The sequence below is a fragment of the Melanotaenia boesemani genome, chromosome 21 (genome assembly GCF_017639745.1).
Source record: "Melanotaenia boesemani isolate fMelBoe1 chromosome 21, fMelBoe1.pri, whole genome shotgun sequence".
Lineage (NCBI taxonomy): Eukaryota > Metazoa > Chordata > Actinopteri > Atheriniformes > Melanotaeniidae > Melanotaenia > Melanotaenia boesemani.
The window spans coordinates 12107915-12130530 of NC_055702.1; the positions used below are offsets into that span (position 1 = coordinate 12107915).

Here is a 22616-nt window from a genome sequence, read left to right on the forward strand (position 1 = left end):
TGGGCAAAAATGGCCTCCATAACAGCGACATTCAAGTTGTAAAAAGATAGAAACATTTGTCTACATCAGAGCAAATAGGTTTGCTTGTAAAGATGGGATGCCATTATGAGTCAGCTGGAGGACCTGTTGAAGCTGGAATAATTTAACAGCCTGTTTTAAATGTTTTGAGGCAGGTGAGGATGGTTAGCCTTAATCACAGTAACAACTTTTTGATCTTCCACCAGATCAACGTAGTGCCTCTGCTGTGCATCAGATCAGTTCAAAATAATCCCTCAGGTGCTTTAATGCACCTCATGACCTCCATCAAGGAGGACAGTGTTTCAGCACAGCCAGTCTATTTTTATTTATTTAGTTTTACATAACCGGAAATAATTTGTTATAATCCAGGTGGTATTAAATAATGCCGGGAAGACTTTAAGCATTTGGTGCACATTAGTGAAGCTTGTGAATGCAGGTAGACGACCAGCATCTGAACGCACTAACATGAGTAATTTGTGCTTTAGGGGCAGTGATTTGAAAGAACTTTTATTATCTTTTGATATTTGCTCTTCTAGATTTTTTTTTCTAGGCAACTGTAACTACCAGGGAGGCATTACGCTAATATTTTTCATAGTCATAAAATGTAGACCAATAAGACTACAGTCATTTCAGTGTAGTTTAATAACTCTCTTAAAGTAGATGTTGGAAACTTTTGTAGCTTTTTGTGCATGCACTTCAATGTAAACGCACAAAAAAGGTATATAACATGCTAAAGGAGAGGAGAAATTTTAGTATGAGCTCCTTAGATTAAATAAGTATTTATTCATATGTATTCATATAAAAGGGGAACTTAGAAATGTTAACTTTTATGATTACTAATATTTTACTTGACTACTTGTAGAAAATGGGAAGTGTCTTGCACATGAATTTTGACTGATCAGTTATGGGCTAAAAGTTCCATCATTTAATTTTTAACCCAACTAACCATCATTCTGCCTATTAAAAATAATTCTGTGTATTCATTCAGCTATTCATTCAAATCATTTTTTAGCCCACATCACATGGTGCATTTTAGCTGTTGTTTCTCCATAGACTTGTTGAATCCTTAATGTACAGTAAGCCTGTGTTTACATCCCAGGTATGAGTCATATTTTGAGAAAATATTTTTAACTTCCAGACCATGACTATATAAAAACACAATCATTCTAACCTATTACATTCTCATTTTACTTGGTTAATTATGTCTCTTTATTTGAATTCTTGGTGCCAGATCAAGCTTTTTGATGGTGAGACTTCACTACATTGCTAGCACTTGCTATGGCTGCCTGATCTCATAAAAGAAGACATGAACCCTGCATGCATTTAACCCTTAAACTACTGCTTTGGCTCTGCATTTCCATCATGTTCGACTTTATATGAAATGTGTATGAGATGGGAAATGCAAGACTGAGAGGAAAGCAGCACCACTTTCATTATGAAACATTGCACCTGAATACGACATATTCCTCAAACTGTTTTGCAGTTATTTAAGGGTTAATCAGGTATATCAACAAGTTTTTGCTTGTGTTGGAATAATTGCATGCCTTTTCTCAACAGATTAAAAAACATTGGGAAATACCAATTATTGCACTTTTTTGGACACTTATGTTTTTCTTCTTTTGGAAATCTTAAAAATGCATTTTCAGGAAAAGAAGAATGCATCTTTTATGCTTTATTTTATAGTGTTATATACATTTTCCCATGTTTTTCTCACTTGCCTGTCATTATCTGCCACTGGAAATAAACACATTTTGTTTCTGTCTCTGTTTAATAGTCCTATCGAGTCCTGTCAGAACTTCTATAAAGACTTCACGTTGCAGATCGACATGGCCTTCAATGTGTTCTTCTTGCTGTATTTTGGCCTCCGTGTAAGCACATTTGTGGTGAAAAGAGAAAATCAGAAGATGTTGATCTCTTTCGGATCTCTTTGTATCTGACAGTAATCTTTTCTCTTCATTTTTTGCAGTTTATCGCTGCCAATGACAAGCTGTGGTTCTGGCTAGAGGTGAACTCCGTGGTGGACTTCTTCACAGTTCCTCCAGTGTTTGTATCGGTGTACCTGAATAGGAGCTGGCTGGGTAAGGAAGCACTTCTTGTTCTCAGACTTGGATCTTTTCAAAGAGTTTATTTACCACCAGCCTATGAAACACCCGTTGGATTCAAATGGTCTAGCAGCTGATAATCTCAGCCCATCACTTAAGCAAAAAAAAACAAAAAAAAAAAAAAACAAACAAACATGAAATGTGTTGGTATTTTGTGGCTATATACACCTACATAATAGCATGCTTGTAAAATTTAAACAATTAAACACTTTGGAAGTGAATTAAAAACTCTACTACAACACTGTGCAATTAATGCATGTGGGTTTAAATGTAATTCTCTTATTCTAACTCTTTGGTGCGGTATTGTGGGCATGGCACTCTGCTGTAGTCATTCAGTTACCCCTCAACTTTCTAGCAGAGCATTTCAATAACACTTGAATGAAATCAAGCTATGTTTAGAAAGTACATGAATGTTGGAAAAAAAAAGGTAATAGGCTTTGTTGGGGGTCGAGCTCTAGAAAAGAAGTCAATCTGCTAAATGTGTGAAGCTCATCACTTGGAGAGGTCTGTGAGGAATTAGGGGATTACAAGGGATCATTTTTTCTTTTGCTGGATTTCAGGTTTTTATAAGTGCTTTTTCTTCACTTGTCAGTTAAAGATCAAACCTGTTGTGAAGCCAGCAGCAGTCTCTCCTTTAGTAATGAGCACACCACATTTTAGAGTCAGTGTGACAACCTGACAGGTACAGATGTGCAATGTTCCTGTGTTGTTTGCCTGAGCAGATGGATAGCGACTTAAGGTGAGAAGGCTGGTAATAGACTGTTCTGCTGGTTGCTGCTGCCATCTAGTGGACATACGGGAGTATAGCTGACATCTAAACATTTCACAGAACTGATGTTCTGTCAAATATGTTGTAGGTTTAGTTGATAACATTGGTCCCTTGTTAGCTTTTATTTTACAAATAATACTTTGGTGACATTCAAGGTTTTAAATAGCAATAAAATGTTTAAGAATTAAGGAAAAACATTTAATAGAAGCAAAGGAAGGAAAAGCTTTAATGTATTTTTGTTACTCTAAAGAATAAACCAATTGTGCAGACAGACCAGTAGCCTCAAAGTTTAGGTCAATTATTTGTATTTTCCTTTGAAATTTAAATTAATTAGTAATTTCTTTTATATAGTGATTACAAGGCAGCAGTAGCCTTCTGAGAAGCTGCCTGTTTGACTGCTGGTCCTTGTAATTGCTCAGCAGTTATTGATAATTCTGGATGTGTTTCCCAGAGTTTATGGCTCAGGTCATGTAAGCAGTACAACAGTTGTGTTATTGGAGTTACCACCCTGTTGTGGTGATGTTGCCATTTGTGCAGGTGGTCTCTCTGTTGGCCTTTTGGACCTGATATACTCTCACAGATAAAAAATACAAAACTTCGGGTCACGCAATATGCATAAAGCTTTTCTATTAAATCAAATAATGTTATTTTATTAGGTATGTATCACAATGGGTTGCTTTAGGCCTTTTCCATGTTGGCATCCTACTGTTGAAAAAACAGGTATATAATATTATTGGAGATGTTGATAATGAGCTCAGATTCGGGGCAATGATGAAACTCCACATTGTGTCTTTCTAGTAGAGCAAAGTCATAAATAGCAGCGTCCCTTGTTTTTGTGGCTGTGAGAAGCAAAACTATGTGTTGTGCAAAACTCTATATCTAAAGGCACAGATAAAAAAAAAAAAAAGTGATAATAATCACTGTTATTTAACCTGCATATAAATTTGCAATGATATTTTCTGCATTTTTCCAGCAGGGGAAAAATATCATAATCTTTGCGTCAGTAAGAAATTGGTTATGGAAGATTAATGCTTGAAATTGTGTTTGCTTAAACTGAGGTCAAACAGGTGGTGGTCATCAGCAGCTCAGCAGGATCTTGGCCTGGTTGATCCAAAGTCCATACTTCTGCAGGCGCTTAGCCAAACTGCTAATCTGCCAAGCCTGCTGTCTGAACATTATGACACAAATGCACTTGCAGCATTTGCAAATACACTTTCATTAACATTCTCATTTGGTCATGACAGGCTTATGGATGCGAACGTGGTTTACATATTGCATGTTGGCAAGAATATGTATATTTTTGAGAAACAACCACCAGGATCAGCTAATAAACACAGAAGTAGTTTTAACTGGAGTCCGGGCTCTGACCTCTGCAAGTGTGAAATACGACCAATGAATTTTGGTCTGACCGTGAAAATAATCCAGTGCAACATTACTCTTCCAGATGAGATATTCATATCTTAGCAGAGGCACGTTGCAGCATTTTCTTTTTCCTCTGGAGATGAAGTTTAAAACATGGAAAGAGGCTTTTAGTATTAAACTGTCCACTGAGACAAAATGTCCCCAAATGGAAAAGCTTTAAAGTAGCAGCTCTGAAACTGATGGTCAGGTGCAAGTTAAACACACACGGATGATTCATAGAAAAAGAAAACAGTTAAATAATTTTAAAATTTGTTTACTACTATTTTTATTGGAAGTAACTTTGACATTTGTTTTTTATGTAAAATTTACTTATGGAGGGAAATGTCCCACTGACAAATGGTGAATAAAAGATATTAAACTCATGTCAGTTATATTTTGATTTGATGTTAAGTTTAGGTAAAAAGCTAAAAAAATGGGTTTTGTAGAAGTCCAGGTTTTGCCTAAACTGGAGCCTGACCCTGCTACTGCTGGGTGAGACACTGATTAAACATCATTAAATATTCTCTAGTTCCCAGGAAAATCCCCAGGAAAACATTATAATTAGTATCACATGTATAAATGTTTTTTTGCATATTTTTTGCGCACACGTCCCTAAGACTTAGATTTAGCTTTGTGAAGAAAGCATAATTGTTCCTGAATACATATACAGTAATAAAGTACAATAATCTTTATTACAACATACAAAAACAATGAGCAAAGGTGAAGAAAGTGAAAGTGCTTTTAAAAATGGCACAGTCTCCTCAGATTGGTTCATCCAAAACTAGTCACCATGCAGATATAATGCAAATTTTTACATGGTGTTGTAGAAAAACTAACAAAGAAAGTCTGATGTTTCAGGCAGTTCAAAGGCAGTCCCATGTTTGAGAGAGAAAAACCTTTGCTGTGAATTTAGGGGTTTTGTAGCAAATCTACATAACATACATAATTAAAAAAAATTACAACAATATTTAAAGCTGTGACTTGTTTTGCTGAGGACAGAAGCGTGAACATTGCAGATTTCCGTCAGCTGCTCTAGTTTCTGTGTTTATAGCCATCTTTCATGCTGCGCATTTCGTTTCAACATCAACTCCAATAACAGTTATTACATCATCTGCGATTAATTTAGGGATTACTGTGGCATCACTGAATCCATAAAATATAATGTCCAGCAGAGCTTTCCGCTTCTCCATACACAGCTTTACTGGATTTTTCTCTACTGTGTGACTAATTGTGCGATAAAGATACATGCTGTTCTTTTGCAAGATTAGAGAATGAATCCTGGTTGTGGTGTTACAGGGATGAGATGGAGGTTACATTGTGAAGCCAGCTGATGGATAGACCCACAGTCTGGCCTCTTCTTTTCTCTGGATGAATCCTAAAGGAGCTTACACTCTAATATCCTGATGGGAAAAGGGTTTGCTTTAAGCCCGACGAATGCAACAAATCGCCACGAGGTTGCTGTGAAGTTCTGAGGTAACTCAGATCACAATGCTTCTTCCAAGAAGAGCAGCTTTTGACGACAGCCTGTTGGCCGCAAACATTATAACAGCACCTGACATTTCTGAGGTTTTTTATTTATTTTTTGGAGAGGAATATTTTTCTACGTGAAATCCAGTGAGGCAGATGCAGAGCAGTGAAAAGAGAAGTGGATTTTGGACCTGCTGGAAACAATTTTTGTGTAATTTCTGAACATGATTCCCACAAAGATGTTGGTGTACAAGGCGCCTGATGGAGGGACATACACTAACACAGTTCCCATAACAGCAAGGCGCAAGAAATCAACTGGGGAGCTCTTCCAAAAGGGTTACCGGGTCAGGATGGGCCACGGGCAGGTCATTGACAAAGAGGACCAGGATAGCATCTGCTTTAGCCTCGGTGGATGCTTCCACATAATCTCCTACTGGGGTAAGAACTGCAGGACTGGGAAATGAGGGGATTCTCACACTAAAAGCTAAAGGTTGGCCTGTCAAGAACTGTTTGGACTCTGTGTGTCAGCTGGACCAGGTTCAGGATTTGCTGTGTATTATACTCCCCATCTGCCAAACATTCACTTGAAATGAGAAATGAGCTTTGGCAATACACACCGCAACACACTTCATTTTCTAAACATTATTTATTTATATTTTTTAGACTGAGTGATTGGCTCTAATGTTTTTTATTTGGGTCCTTTTACAATCTGGTAAAGTGGGAAAATTAGTCGGCCAATTAAGGGACATGGAGGTGGATTTAACTTGATTGTTCACTCATGGCTAAGGGGGATTTTAATTACTTTACGCAGCTCTGAATGTGTGGTAGATGCAGCTTTCTCCAAACTGAATTTCTTCTATGAATTTTTTACTTTTAAATGTGGAAGGCTGTTTACTGCTGTGCTATAAAATGTTAATTATTTAGCTTATTCATGTGATTGTGCAAGAGATTATTGAATTTTTTGGGGACAGAAATCACATTTAAACATGCAGTAACAGTGTTGTGAATTAACATCTAAATGAGGGACAGCGGCTCAGGCTGGTGTTGGCACAGCTGATTTTGTTGGTTATGTTGTCCTTGAACTGTTGGCAACAGGCACCGGCTTCATTTTTTTTCTCCGGTAAATACCCTGAAATTTCGGATTTGACGTCACATCTGTTTATTCATTTAATTTGGCATGACAGCGTCCACCTGTCTTTACTCTAATCCAGGTTTTCATCTCTTCCACGTTCCGAGTTTTACCCAGCAGGAATGATGCTTGTATCAGGTAGAAGCCAGTGCGCTGCAAGACTCCCGGGATTAAAATACAGTGCAATGAGTAGATGAGACGTTATCTGGGATGTTGAGGTTGTTTTAATTTTTTTCCCTACATATTCCAAAGTGTTTCTTTTAATACAATAAGCGCTGCTTGGTTGGTCGGAGTTTATTTGTCTTTAATCAACATGAATCCACTGAAGATGATAAAAATGGATGAAAGTATGAAAGGTATGATGCTGTTTAGACACAGTCGCTGGTGTATGAACTAATACTAATAACTTTCTGACTGTTTTCTTTATTTGTTCTCTCACAGGTTTGAGGTTTTTAAGGGCCTTAAGGTTGATACAATTCTCAGAAATTTTACAGTTTTTGAATATACTCAAGACAAGGTAAGTGTTTTGATGTTTCTTCTGTTTTTGTTCATATAGCAGTGATATAGTGATATGAATGCCCTTTTTTTTTTACCTTTTATGCGTTATCATTGTTTGTATGATAATATTTTGTCACTACAAGTATGGATGTTTAATTTAAAAGGAAAAAGTGAGCTCTAAAGTGTAATGCCCCGAGAAAAATAAGTGTGAGCTTTTATAGTAAGTAGTACACATTGACATAGCTTTTAAAGTTTGTTTTTCTGCACTGCTTTCAGTACCATACTGATGTGCACATTTGACACGTTGCACTATATCCTGCAATCTTGAATAAAACAGATTTCTTTTTTCCCCTCTACTGCTAAGAATTAAAGCTTTTTGCACAGATGTCATGTCAGGAAGAGCTTATAGCATAACAAAATGCTTTAGAGTAATCTCCTTAGTCATTCACTCTGTTGACATTAACACACAAAGAAGTGAACAGAGGTCATGTGGGGACTTTATATTGCAATAAGATGTGCATTGAATTATTTAAAGAAGCTTGCACTGGAAAAAAAACAAAACAAAAAACTTTGACATCCCCTGCAGAATGCACCAGTTTTCATATTTTTAGTGCCATTAAATCAAGATGTTACTTTTATTGTGAAAAGAAATTGCCAACTAAGCTATAATTATATCATTTTACTTGAGGAAAAGTATATTTCTTAAAGCATGAGCTAAAAATTGTATTGTTTCCAAATGCACTTTGTGACATGTTGAGCAGTTTAGGATAAAAACAAAATGAAAAAAAGGGTAAATGTAAAAATAGAACTCCGCTGTTTTGGATTGAAAACTATATAAGTAAGAACTTATGGTTGATTTATAATCTTTTGTTGTTTTTGTTTTGTCTGATTCTTTTTAAAACAGCAACTCGATTAAGTTGGTGAACCTGTGTTCAATCTTCATAAGCACATGGCTAACTGCAGCAGGCTTCATCCACTTGGTGAGTTAGTGCGGGAAACAGTTTAAATCATCATATTAGTTTATTGGGGACATTAAACAAAAAATGTAAAATGCAGGAGTGGCCATTTGTCCCAGTATTCTGCAGACAACACCCTCTGAAATTATTTTACATGTAAATTCAAGAAAGTGGAGTTATTGCAGATGTGTTGTATTCAACTGCATTTATTCTCAAACTGGCAGCTACAGTAGTAGCGGTTTAAAAGTTCCCCTGTTTCCATGATGGGTCCTTGACTGGTTCTTGACTGGTCCTTGACTGGTCCTTGACTGATCCTTGGCCGATCCTTCACAGGTCTGTGGGGGTAATGTAATCCCCCGCAATGACGTCGTCAGCGAGGCTCTGCCCCCAAGCAGCCCAAGTAAAAAAACAGCTGCAATCCCTCTTTTGTCCACGGGGAGGAGCAGTGATTTGATCTTGCTGCTCTCTAAACAGTTTATAATGAGCTGTGTCGCTCATTTGTTGCATTTTTGCCAACATTTAAAAAATGATTTGATTTGAAAATGGCGTCAAATAAATGTATCAAAAAAGCCGACATGTGTAGCTAATGGTGTTATGAGGCAAAGCACAACCTCCTCAAGTCGGCTAAGTGGTGAATGTCACTAGCAGCGAGCTTTCTAAACATCCCGAGGAGCGCCGCCAGCGGTCATTTGACTGCAACGTAAGTTATTCACAGTGGGGGTTGATACAGCTGCTGCGTAACTGAATATTGACAAAATCATAACGTAATATCGGCAGGTAAAAATAACATAATACTGATAATGTGTAAAGCAGGGATCACAAAAGTCCGGACCCAGCCCAACCTATATTCTGAATTAGGCCTCAAAGTGCTATTATCCTAAGTAGATAAGTAAATAAATGGTTTATACTGTGAAATGAAGTGTCCCTGGATTTTATTCATAGCGATCTAGTGATAAAACGTGATAAAACGTCATACAGCTGTGTCTCAGCGGTGGGACAGCCGCCTGCCTGCTGTCTGAAGCAGGCACATGCGCAAAGGCTGGTAGGAATGACAGGAACCAGCAGCCTATCATCACACAGGGTTTGTGATCTTACAGCCAATCAGAAGCAGAGTAGGGCGGCCATTTATTACAACTCCATAGCCGTGATATACGACAGTTTGGCTGAGAAAGAGTCTCCCTGAGCGGCTCTGTGGAAGTTTAGACGTGCTAAACTGCTCGTAAATATTGATGTGTTTACTTTTCCAAACAAGTAAGCAGGTAAAACTATAGACAACAACTATATAATAAAAGTCCTAAAATACCAGGTTCAGCCGTTTAGTTTTTAATACACTATAAGCATGGTAGCGTGACTGGCGGTCATCAAAAGACCGCTGGCGGCGCTTCCAGTGTTTAACACTAGAAAACCCAGAGATTTCTTACCCCTCTACCATGCCCAGAGTACAACCAAAAGGCTGCCCGGTTTGAAATTAACAATTCAATGGCCAACAATTAGCACCTTTACATTTGTAAACACAGCCATTACCTGCCGTTAGCTGTTCAAGCACACTCCTTGGGGGGAGGAGTGTGCTTGGAAAGAGCCTTGTGGACTGTGCTGTATAGTTTCACTCACCACAAACGGTATTTGTGCTTTTGACCATTTCTCACATTTTCATGTACCCTTTATTGAGCATTGGTCATGTGAGTTTTCATCGTCATCACACTACGCCCAGCTTGCTTTCAAGTGAGAGATTATCACGTTTCTGTTTCCACAAAGGCAAGAAGGAAAGCATAATCAAGTATTTCAAATGAGAGATAATTACATTCCTTTTGACCTGGGAACAGAAAAGCAAAATCAATTTAATGTTCCTCACTTCCTAATATGGTGCAACAAGGTTCACAGTCCTCAATGTTTTTAGTAAAAAAAAAAAAAAATTAAAAAACACCTTACTAACAGGGTGGAATGGAACATAACAGAGTGGAACAGAATATAACAGGGTGGAAAATATTTGTTCCCAATTCCAAATAAAAACGCTTCAATGGCCAGATGATCAGCAATGAATAAAGATATTTCTACAGTGATCCAGATTTTTTGTTTGTTGTTTTTTTTGTTTTACATTTTAGATTTTGTAAGAGATGGGTGTGTTTTAACAACAGCAGTTTTATCCGTGACTTTAATCGATAATTATTATCATTATCCAGTGTATAAAAATGTTGGTGTAAAAATGCCAAAGATAGATAAGCATGATGCTGAACTTCGTGGTCTTAGCTCCTGGTTTGGTGTGTCTTGTTCTGTTTATTATCATTCTGAAAGGTATACCAAGTTGTGGGCTGCATATATGCAGGCTATGGCACACGTTAACGTTAAAAAGCACACTGCTTGTTGTAAATACTTGGTTTATGCTTTAAGAGGTAAATATTTTGGTTAACATGTTGAAGAAATATCGTTGTTTCTTTTTTCATCTCTTGCTATGCTATTGAATTTGGCAACATTAACATGGAAATTCACTGCATTAGGACCGACTAGCCTACTGAATTTCTGGTAGCATGACAACACAAACTGGACTCGTTTGACCACTCTTACCCAATGTGCAACAATCACAAAACTGGGTCACTTGTTCAGCTGCCTCATTGCGGCTCATTTACGTATCAATCCACAGTCAAAGTGGTGGTGGAGGAGCCTAAGAGATGGTAATTTTCTGGAGCAAGTGCGAATGTTGAAGAAGGCGCATGTTCAAGTTGGGGGCTGCATACAGTACCTTTTGGAATGGTAATCAGAGCGTGTCGGGGAATAGCCCACCTGGAGGGGTGACGTAATCGGGATTCCCGGCGAGCAGGAAGTCGCAGCACAGCGAGTGTTGGATGTCCCCCCGCGATTAGACACATTGAAGTGGAAGAAATTATCTCCGATCCTGCGTGGGGCTTTTATCTGTCGCCCTGTCTTCTTATGGAGGTGAAATAAATAATATGAGAATAAAATAACCCTTCCTAGCTACCTCAAACAGATTCTGTGTTGCTTGATCCAAATCTGATTTGTCTATGTTAATAATGCTAATATTAAAAGATTAATCAGTATGATAAATACATCCTATTGAGAATAGAGCTAGGGGCTGTGATCCAGTATTTGAAAGGTTTTATTAACCTACTAGCATTCATTTCTGAATAAAACAATTGGCAGCGCACAAGCATGTTACAATTTCACATTCCACGTCAAACGATGATTATGTATTAAGTTTTATGCATTTTTATGAATTGTGACTGGCCATCAGAGGTGCTTTGAGTGGCGCCTCTGCCGGTCAGTGTAAATTCAGATAAAATCTGACAGACTACGGGCGATGAGAAGTCTGTGAGAGAAGCGCCATCTTCTGGGTCTACCCTATATTACAAGGAATGGGTGGAGTTTGATTAAAACATCGACACTCCCAGGAGAAGGAGGGGGCCTCTCTGGCGGCTGGAAGTTGGAAGGCAGCTGGCTGGAACTGGAATGGAACTGGGCTGGAAGCCAGCAGGTATTCGGCTGGCTTTCAGCTTGGATGGGAACTTTTAAACCGCTACTACTGTAAGATGACATAATCAGATTATAACAAAAACAATAACATCTGGCTGTATAAAACTCAACTTCTCTTTCAGGTGGAAAACTCAGGAGATCCTTGGGAAAACTTCCAAAATTCACAGGCACTTTCCTACTGGGAATGTGTTTACCTACTCATGGTCACAATGTCCACTGTTGGCTATGGAGACGTTTACGCAAAAACCACCCTGGGTCGCCTGTTTATGGTCTTCTTCATTCTTGGTGGTTTGGTAAAAATCCCTCTCATTACTTATTCCTGCTTTTTAAAGATCCTCCATGCACACCCCTGCCAGGTGTTAGCAAAACCCCAGGACTCAACTCAGGATGCCATTCACTTGTTGTTTACACTGATGTGTTTTTGTGGCTCACCATCCTTTCAGAGTTTGTTGCATGTCATGTCCTGTATGAGTTGTTGACAGTACTACGGCATCTTTCAAGGTGCATTGCTGAAGGTTTCTTTATGATTTAAAAATTATTATGATTTCTTTTAAAATATGTAGAATATTTGCAAATGTTTCCTCTGTTATTAACTGTAAAAATACTACGGTTTCAGGTGGCTCCACCCATCCTGCTTCCCCTCCCTCTTTCCAACAAACACAGTGAGATGAGGATGATTTATTCAAGCTCAGCTTCACGGATGTAGCAACATTATTTTATCTCACTTTCTGCACAAACATATATGACTTAAAGTTCTGTCTGAGATTGACCATTTAGCTCAGTTACACAATAAGAAAAGGAAAAAATGTGATATGTTATCTCTTTGGAAGGTCTTTTGCATTATTTTTGATCCTCAAAACTTTGAAAAAATGTGAAAAACATTGTATTTTACTTGTGTAAGAAACATATATTTTAGGCAGAATAGTAGGAAACTGAATGCAAATTCTTTTAGATAAATATGATAAAACAAAAAGAATGTTAAACTACACTAAAGGGGAGATTAAGACTACAGCCACAGAAACAATTTAATTTTTAAAAAGTTTTCTATAAAAATGATTTCAAGAAAATGGTGCATCTACAAAAAGCCACGAAAATACTATAGTATAAATGACAAGCCTGTAAGTGGTGCTGTAAGGTTGCCACAGAAATACACCAAGAACAGAGAATAAGACATGGAGCATGCCCATAAACTTGTTTGATGTAAACAAATATTTGAAGAGGAAAAATTCAGAGACTAAACTAAAAGGAGACACTTGTGTGGACTGATGGGGAGGAGAAGATTTTATGGTAAAAGCAATATCATTATTGGTAGCTTCTACAGCATGAATGCAACAGTGTAATCCTGCACTGTAAGCGAGAGGCGGGGCTATGGTATCATTGGTTCAGAAAAATGCATATGGGTTGTAAACATGGAAACAAAATGGTCGCGTTATCAGATTTATTCACTTTGGAACCTGGTTTCAATAATTTGCATTTTTGGGCTTAAAAAACACCCGTTCCACATGGACGAAATGTCCAAACAATAAAAAACTTCAGTGGAAACACCTCAACTAGTCTTCATGTGGACATGTTCTAAAATTTACAGACATCTTTAATCAGGCTAAAATTGTATAGAAAATTTAAAAAGCTTAATCAAAATTTTGGTAAGGAGAAGACAAGTAATTAAGAAATGTTCAAGGTTAAATGAATGATCAGAAAAATTTTGATACAAAATACATGCCATACACAAAGTGAAATAAAATTATTAAATACTAACTACAATTATGTACATTTAAAGAATAAAGAATAAAATATTAAGAAGTTAAGCATCATTTGTTTTTTTTATTAGATCATGTTGAGTTTACATCAAAATTACATTAAAAATAGGATCAATTTAGCTCATTAATACAGACCACAAATGTATTTAAATTAGTCTAAAAAAACGCCAAATATTTCATGTGTTATCAAAAGGGTGTTGTGCTCTTTTTGTACACCATTTTCAGTTTGTAAAACAGTAATAAGACTCATTCTGTGGTGTTTCAGGTGGGTGTGCAGTGGTGTAGACTTAATGTTTGCCATCCAGTTTGCTGTGCAGCTCAAATCAGCCCGACATGTGTGTTTGTTGGACAAAACATGGCATATAAGGCTTTTTCTTGATTATTACAATTTTTATTTTTCTACTGCAGATCGGCATACCGCTCATCAGCTGTCATTTTTCTCCTTAATTCTACCGATATCTGTAACTATTAGCCTTTTTATTTCCTTTTTCATTCTCATACTTTTTTGCTATGTATAGAATGTAACTGGTATAACTCCAGGTTACATTCACACAATTTCATTCAGTTAATTTAACTGAATTACACATTTACTTTCTTATCCTGATATCCTGTTAACAGATAAATATTACTAATACTCTTGCACATACAGTAGAGGTCCTCTTTCAGACTTTATAGATTTCGTAAAGCAAAAATAGAAGAGCTACTCTTCTTTGCTTGTCTTTTTTTTAGTCTCTTCTTCTGTCTCCTATCTTCTCCTTAGGCCATGTTTGCAAGCTACGTCCCTGAAATCATAGAGTTAATAGGAAACCGCAAGAAATATGGTGGTTCCTATAGTGCGGTTAATGGGAGAAAGTAAGTATTCAAGGAGGCTCTACTGCCTCCGCCGCAGTAGAACCTTCTCTGCATGCCCTTTTCTTTTTCTTTTTCATGCATGTAGGCCATGTTTGCTCGCTACGTGCCAGAAATTGCTGCTCTCATCCTTAATCGGAAGAAATATGGAGGGAGTTATAACTCGACCAGAGGCAGAAAGTAAGTCAAACAAATTAAAAAAACAAAAGCAAACTTGTAATGGTGTGGTTTTGTGTGACTCGAGTGGCCCTCTCATAAAGAGGTGACGCTCGGATTTCTGCTTAAATAGAGGTCATGATACTGTGATTTGAGATGTAATGATCTCAATTAGCACTGAAGTCACACTGTGACTGAAGAACTTGGCCATGACTCATGTGTTTATGGTATTGCTACTGCTGTTTTGTATGTACAAGCTGTCACTGCTGCTCATCATTATTAAATTTTCTTACACACTAAGAAATCTCCATCTTAACAGATTTTTGTTTATTGCTGTTCCCTATAAAAAAAAAAAGTTTTTTATTTTCTTAAAACAACTGAAGAAAAATTGCAGAAATTATTACCATATTTTTTTTTTCAATATGACCTACATTACCAGAATTCTGAGGCAACTTTGCCATCAAACAAATTTCTTTCACTTGTTTTAAGAAAATAGAGCTTGGGGAACTAAAAATAATAAACAAAAAGTCTTGATAAGAGAGATATCTTTTTGGAGTAGCCATATACTGTTGATGTATCGTTGTCATATGTGGCACATGTAAGATTTTCTCTCTGTGTTATAAACTGTGATTACCTAGCGCTACTGTTAAAAAACATTGTGTTAATCTTGACATGAAAGGGTTAAACATTGCAATGATGCAACCCAAGAATGTGGAGCTTTAATGGAGCAGCATCGATATGTAAAGAAGACACAGGGAAATATAAGAATAGTTATGAGCTATTATAAAATGATAAAATGACACTTTAAAAGCTTTGCTGGTGTTAAATATTCTCAATGGAATATATGGATTTTTCTTTTTTTTTTTTATTGCTTACATAAATTTGAACCCCTACAGTTTATTTCCTAGTTTAATTTGCAACACATGTGGCTAACATGGTAACAGTTATTTGGGTTTATACTTGAGCCAAAAGTCCATGAACCTATTTAGTCACAAATACAGGAATCTGCTTATGATTTAAAGACCCTCACAGTGAAACGAGGGAATCTGGAGTCAGATCAGGGACATTACCCACTGCAAATAAAATTTTTGTTTATAGAGATGTATAAAAAATGACAGTACACTGAGTGGCTGTTTTTATCAGCATTTTTGATCCTTGGAAGCTAACAGCATTTGCTACAAAGGATAAGGAAAAACTAAATTAAACAGACAAATCTTCCTTAAAAGAAGCATTTAAAAGGGTTAAAAATACCATCTTCACTTCTCACTAAGCTCATGGTTGTATCACAGTTTATAAAATCATCATTGTAACATGAGAAAATCCAACATGTTTTATGTTTTTCTTGTTTTCAGGCTGCTTTTTGCTGATGTACATGTGTGCTAAAATCACTCATTCAAACTGTTTTATTTAGCTTACCCATCTTCCCCTCACACCCACCCAACCTCAATTTTTAAATCAGACAATCAAATACAAATGTGATAAAGTTAATTTGATCAAAATCTGGTCTTAACAGACTTTGATCGATAGCCTGCACACCTTATGTGGTTATTGACTAAATAAACACACTAGTTTTAACATCAAGAATGGATCATGCCTTTCCCTAACATAAGACTGAGTTCTATATTCAGAATAATGACAACAAAGCATTTCAGTACTCAAGCTTACCGGCTTTTTCAGTACTGACGAGACTCCTACATTTGATCCTGTGTGCCATTGCTTGCTTTATGTTTTCAAATGTGCAGTTTTTCTCAGCTTGAAAAACTTTCACTGCCCTGCTCTGCTTGTTTATTTCGCACGCTTTGCTTTTGAACATTCTTGGCCTTAATCTTCAGTCTGACCTACACCCTCGGGACTAAATAAAATCTTGACTTTTAAAGAATTCTTATTAATTCTGGGGAAAACAAAACTCTCTTTTTGCTTGCTTGCCGATTGTTGAATGAGACGATTAATCCCAGTTATATTTATGTTAAACTTAAATTTATACCTTGATGGCTAGACACATCTGGACCAGTGCCAGGAGAGGTCTAGCAGAATCGGCTACATACTTCACTGTGACTCTAGTTTGCTGTTTTGGTTAAATGTTGGAACAAGGTGTGTCTAGGTGTGTGCCCTTTGTCAGCTTGACACAACAGTCACTTCTCTAACCCCATACTAAACTTAATTTTTACTTCTTGTTTCTGGCTAAATAAAATAACCAACAAAATATGCTTACTACGTTTTTCTTAAAGTAATGGACTCAAATAAGATTTAGAATTGTGTTGCTAAACATTTACAAAATACAACTATTTATAATATATCCCTCAACCAAAGGAATAATGGACATCTCTTTAGCCTTGTTAAGTCTGTCTAACATGCCTATTGGGTGATCCAATTACAAAAAGCTAACTATAGAATAATTTGTTCATAATTTCTGTTTGTAAAAGCCAAATATTAGAGTTCAACGCTGATCTAGTTTTGCAAAACTGCTTCAACTTACACCCTTCTATATAGACAAAGTGTTACTTGGAATTGTTTTGCTTTAGTCCATTAAGACCATTAAGTGCTTGTGACCAACAGCTTTATGTAAAACTAATACCTAATATCAGGGCCACAGGTTGAAGCCTATGATCATAATTGGATCAGACCACCTCTTAATGTGTTCTGAGTGATCAGATCTCAGTACACCCTCATTAGTTTTCGAGTGCTTTCACACCTGTTTTTTAGGGAAGCCAAGCTCCCCTTAGCACCCCTGTAATTCCAACCATGCTGATAGGCATACACTATTTTTCTCCTGGGGTCAGAAGATGACTATGGACAAAAACATGGTTCTACGGACAGCTGTGCTTTTGCTTTGCAAACACATCTAGATCTAACTGATTTTTGCCACTTGATTAAAGAAAAAACCTAGAATAGTTTTAGGTGCAAGCTGCACTTGTGTTTTACTGCAGAAAAGAGAGATGGGAAAGTGGACAAAGATCTTCTTTATAATAGAGTGAAACTTAGTGTTAAAATAATAAAGACTGCAGCTTTTTACCCATTCTGATATGGTCTTTCTCAAGTTTATTTCTCCACCTTATGGCTGGGTTTTACATGACATCACATTAACCTCGTACCTTGTGTGTAACATGAGGTGGAGGTCAACCCAGTTCAGTGAAGACCAGTGTGTCTGGCAGATGTGTGCTTGAATGCTGAAAAAAACGCCTTACATTTGCCATGTTCTTGGCTGCATCAACCACTCAAATTGTGAAACTGGTCAGGGTTACTTCAAGGTGTTTCTGGTCACGCCATGAAAAAGGGAGAACAAGCCAATGAAACAGGATGAGAAAAGTGGCTTATTAACCTCTCTTTGGGATCAAAAGTAGCTGACTCAAAGAATGCCAGAGTTTGCAGTAATCACTTTGTTAAAGCTCAGTTAATCACCTTACTTCAGTTGGTTATGATCCTGCTATGTTGTGGTTAAATTAAAGCTCATGGGGTATAGTAACAGCTGTAGCTGCTTTCCATGGTAAAGTGAAACAGTTGCAATTTGTTTACACCAAACATACATGAGGACAACAGCAAAAACATTAAAATACATTCTTACAGGACCAGAAACAATGCAGTCTTATCCTCCTGACTACCAGAAAAAAAAATTGTTTAATCAATATTTTTTTTTTATTCCCCCGACTGTTTGAAGGGTAATGAGAAAACTCTGACAATGAAACTCGTTCTTCTTAATTGAAAAATACAGAACAAAATTCAGGGAATAGCTACAAATGTCCACTACAGAAGACAATTCTCAAACTCTTAAATGTTGTGGTAAAATGTTGTTATATTCATTTAGAAAATGGTTTAATGTGTTCTCAAGAGATATCATAAAGAAATATTACAATAATACTTACACTTACATTTGCACAAAAAGAAGTTATGCACTTACTTTTCCTCTTCTTATGAAATGTGATTGTGGTAATGAATGCCATTTTCCTTGAAGAAAAACAGGATGTTCCCAAAGCCCCACCCCTATAAATGTGGTACCATTCAAAAGCCCTGGATGTCCTTTTTAGAGAACAAAATGAGTGGGTTTAATAGCGTGCAGGGGGATGGAGATATTCAGGTTTACAAATGTCCTCCACAGAGGACAAATTTATACTACTGGTAGTCAGGAGGTTAAGGGTCTTAATCTCAACTGCTTTCACTCATCCACAAAAGAACAAATTGTAGTCTTTAAAACTTTTCCACACTTTCATGTGCTCTGTGTGGGGCGAAATCAGCATGCTACCATAAGCAAAAGTGATGTGCATGTCATGAACAAATCATTCAAAATGAATTGTTTTTACTAACTCGTGACTCATGATTCTTCATTTTAAATAACTCTTTCCTTGACTTCGTCAGCTACTGTTAGCTATCTGGCTGCAAAAGAGACCAGAAAACACATAAATATTGTGTGACCACTATTCTAACTGCATTTGTATAAGCACATCAAGTTGACCACTGTATTAGCGGGAAAAGTGACCACTCTGTTTCGTATCTAAACTCAAGTCTTTCTTTCCTTGGTCGTCATTGTTTCCCTCCCTGATATGAGCTGTGTGTGAATCATTAATTTGCTCATGGTAGCTTGCCTGCACTCATTGAATGAACAATCATTCAGTAGCTCACTCCCTGCCCAGTAGCTGGCTGCACAATCACACTCACTTAGACTGCAAATATATTTCCCGCCTTGCATATTTTGCATTTGTTTGACCACATCCTCAGAAATCAACGCTACAATAATGAGTAATCCTTAGCCGCAGTTTCAGGACCCATTTTGCTGGCAAGAGGATCAATGGAATGAACAGCAGCAAAAATGACGAAACGTTTCGAAGACAGGACATGGCATGCTTGTTTTAGGGGCTTTATATACCATCTATGATACTGCTGCTATACCTTGTTCTTAAAATTAACAAAATACAACCTCTGTTGTTGCCATGTTTATCATTTTGTTTACACCTTGCAAATTCGCCACCTCAATGCGGTCTGAGTTCTCTAATGTGCCCCCTAGTGGAATCTTCCTCTAATAAGCGTAGTAGACAAACGTGAACTATTACTCACCATGGAGATTGTTGAATACACAGATGTGAGATTAAAACGCAAGTATATTATCAGCCTTAACAGCTTGGAGAGCCGCTCCCTCACCTGATTTAAAAGTGTGCTGCACTGCATGACTGCTCATAAAGAAATGATTCAATATACGGGTTATGTTTGTCTCACTTAGCTACTCAGTAGTAGTAGTTTCATATCAGTGGTAAGCGGTATCAATAGATATGAAATAGGAATGAGCAGATCTTGTATGTGATTCTCTGAGTATGAGTGGATGACTCATACAAACTCGAGTCAGTCAACAGAATCGAGTTTCTCATTAGTAATAAATGAGTCATTCGCTATTTCCTCCTGCCTCCTGCTGTTATGCTAAGCTACGCTAATAAGAAACTGGCTTTATTCTTTTTGTCTAACTCTGAAAAATAACAAGGAACCACATTTTCTCCTAAATTATTACTTTCACACATACACCTATGCATCGGAAGCTCTGCAGCTGTTTCTAAAAGTAGTAACAGTTTGTTTGGTGCCTCAGTATTTATAACTGTTGGATTTGTTCTTAGGAGGGAAAACTTACCAGGGCTACCCACAGCCTTGTTGCTTTTGTAAAAGAGGATAAAAGAATAGTAGTACAAATAAAATGAATCAGATAAGCTTTAGCTAATTCCTTTTTAACACAAACTTATGTCTTTATTTTTAAAAATGGCTGACATTTAATTTATTATTGAATAAAATTATGCAGTACATAAGAACATTTTTCTCATATGATTATCATTCAAGCTGACACGAAGGACCAGCTCCTTTTTATTTGTGTTGTTAAAATGACACCAGTGTTGAGTGGGTATGGTGTAAACACTAACAGCTAGCAGAGTACTGTAACTATGCAGCATTTGTAAAGTTTGTATGTATTTTATTGTGTAATTGTTTTTCTGTTTCTCCACTTGTTTTCTTTCCTGCTGTCATTACTTTTCTAGTTTCTCTTACAAATGATCTGATTACGTTGATTGAGTTCAACAGCGATTCTGACCTACGCTATCATTTTGAGGGTCACACAGATCAACTGCATGCTGAGATTTCCAGTTCTGTGTCTTATACAGCATCACTTCAATTTAAATGTTTACCCAAGTAAACATTTGAAATGTCCCACGGAATCATTCCTAAAGAAGGATAAAATAAAAATGGATAGAAACAAATCTAACTTGGTTTCTTATGTAAAGGGGCTGTTAAATGTGGGAATCAAAATAGACCATGTGCTGATTTCATAATCTCCATCAGAGTAAACTGATCCTTTATAATCTGATCCTAAAATCCAATGTGTTCTCTGACCTTCTCATTCAGTTGTCCCCATCACGATGGGGACAACTTGTCCCCTTGCTTTGTGTAGTTGCTATTACTTCCACACAGATTTTAAATCAATAACCCAAACGTTCATTACATCCCTCTCATCTTAAATCAACCCTCTGATTCCAGGACAAAGATGAAGCAGTGATTTGTTTATTTGTGTTTTGTTAACTGATTCTCACTGCATCTGGGTTTTATTATTGTTCTGCACCTTGTTTTCCAGGCACATCGTGGTCTGTGGTCATATAACACTTGAGAGTGTGTCCAACTTTCTAAAAGACTTCCTACACAAGGACAGGGATGATGTCAATGTAGAAATTGTTTTTCTCCATAAGTAAGTACTTTTTTTTTTATCTTGTGTCTCTGTGATTAAAGAAAAAAAAAAGATTTCATAAGAAAGTAAACTGTAGAGGATTAGAAATATGTCTCTGTGGATTTTCTCTTTTTCCCTGCCAGTATTTCCCCTAATCTTGAGCTGGAAGCCTTGTTCAAGCGCCACTTCACCCAAGTAGAGTTTTACCAAGGATCTGTCCTCAACCCACATGACCTGGCCAGAGTCAAGGTAACTGATAATACCTGTTCCACTGTTGTTTTGAGGGAAACATTAATATTAAAGCTCACTGTAGGATTATGATTATATTATTTTATTTGTGTTTTGTGACTTTTTTTTTAGATTGAATCAGCTGATGCCTGCCTGATCTTAGCCAACAAATACTGTGCTGATCCTGATGCTGAGGATGCATCGAACATTATGAGGTCTGTAGAGCAAGGCTGCTTCCTTTTTTCTATTTCAAATGACAACTATAATTTAGTTAATGATTAACTGTATTATTATTCTATTTTACATACTGCATAAATACAAAAAAACATGACAAAACATGAACATTTTTTTTTCAGTTTTAAGTTTAAAAATAATAAACACAAAACTTATTTTCCTCTACAACCTTTACGGTAGATTAAAATATATGAAGTATTGTCATAGTAAGCCATTGTTGTTTATGGTGCTGTTAAAATGAATGTATTTTTTTTTACATGTACAGGATCAGGGCTGTTTTAATGGCATGAAGGGCACAAATAGTATATTCAGCAGGTGGTTTTTAATGTACTTTGAATGTGTGTGCACAACATGTGCGCCCACTTTTGTCCCTGCCTGGACTTCATTCATCTATGTGAGGACTTTGGAGCTGGCTGTCACCACTTATACCAACTACTGGTACTCAAGTTCCCTTTTAGAAAATTATCAAGAACCAAAATAAACAAAATAAATTTGTTAGAAAACTTTGCTTTACTTTATGGAAAGATGAAATAACCAACTGTAACATGAGTTTGCAGCCTGAGGGGCTGATAATAATCTGCACGGAGCGTTCATCAAAGCTTTTGCCATCTCTGCAGAATGTTCTGACTTTGTGTCCTTTGGTTTTGAATCAGGGTAATATCAATCAAGAACTACCATCCAAAGATCAGAATTATCACTCAGATGTTGCAGTACCATAACAAGGTTGGTATTTCTCTTCTGGTGTCATCAGTTATTTTATTATTGCTTAATTTATTTTTAATCTTCTCTTGAAATCTAAGATTATTTCAAACTAATGAATAAATATCTATTTTAAAATTATTTATTGTTTAATCTTGTGTCTTTTCTTTACTTCTTGTTAA

General features: G+C 36.8%; 1 protein-coding gene across 14 annotated transcripts in view; it reads left to right on the forward strand.

The window, feature by feature from the left end:
* The window catches only part of LOC121631934 (calcium-activated potassium channel subunit alpha-1-like), a 97511-nt gene that overhangs the window by 48322 nt on the left and 26573 nt on the right, over nt 1-22616 (forward strand). For 12 of the 14 annotated variants that reach the window (XM_041973033.1, XM_041973024.1, XM_041973027.1 and 9 more), the window contains 10 exons: nt 1793-1886; nt 1985-2096; nt 7328-7403; nt 8289-8364; nt 11949-12119; nt 14344-14435; nt 21184-21294; nt 21417-21522; nt 21634-21716; nt 22389-22458. In XM_041973033.1, the coding sequence (XP_041828967.1) occupies nt 1793-1886; nt 1985-2096; nt 7328-7403; nt 8289-8364; nt 11949-12119; nt 14344-14435; nt 21184-21294; nt 21417-21522; nt 21634-21716; nt 22389-22458 (991 nt within the window). Of the gene's footprint in view, nt 1-1792; nt 1887-1984; nt 2097-7327; nt 7404-8288; nt 8365-11948; nt 12120-14343; nt 14436-14520; nt 14613-21183; nt 21295-21416; nt 21523-21633; nt 21717-22388; nt 22459-22616 lie in introns of all 14 variants that reach the window. The other 2 variants (XM_041973025.1, XM_041973036.1) reach the window with 1 other exon arrangement.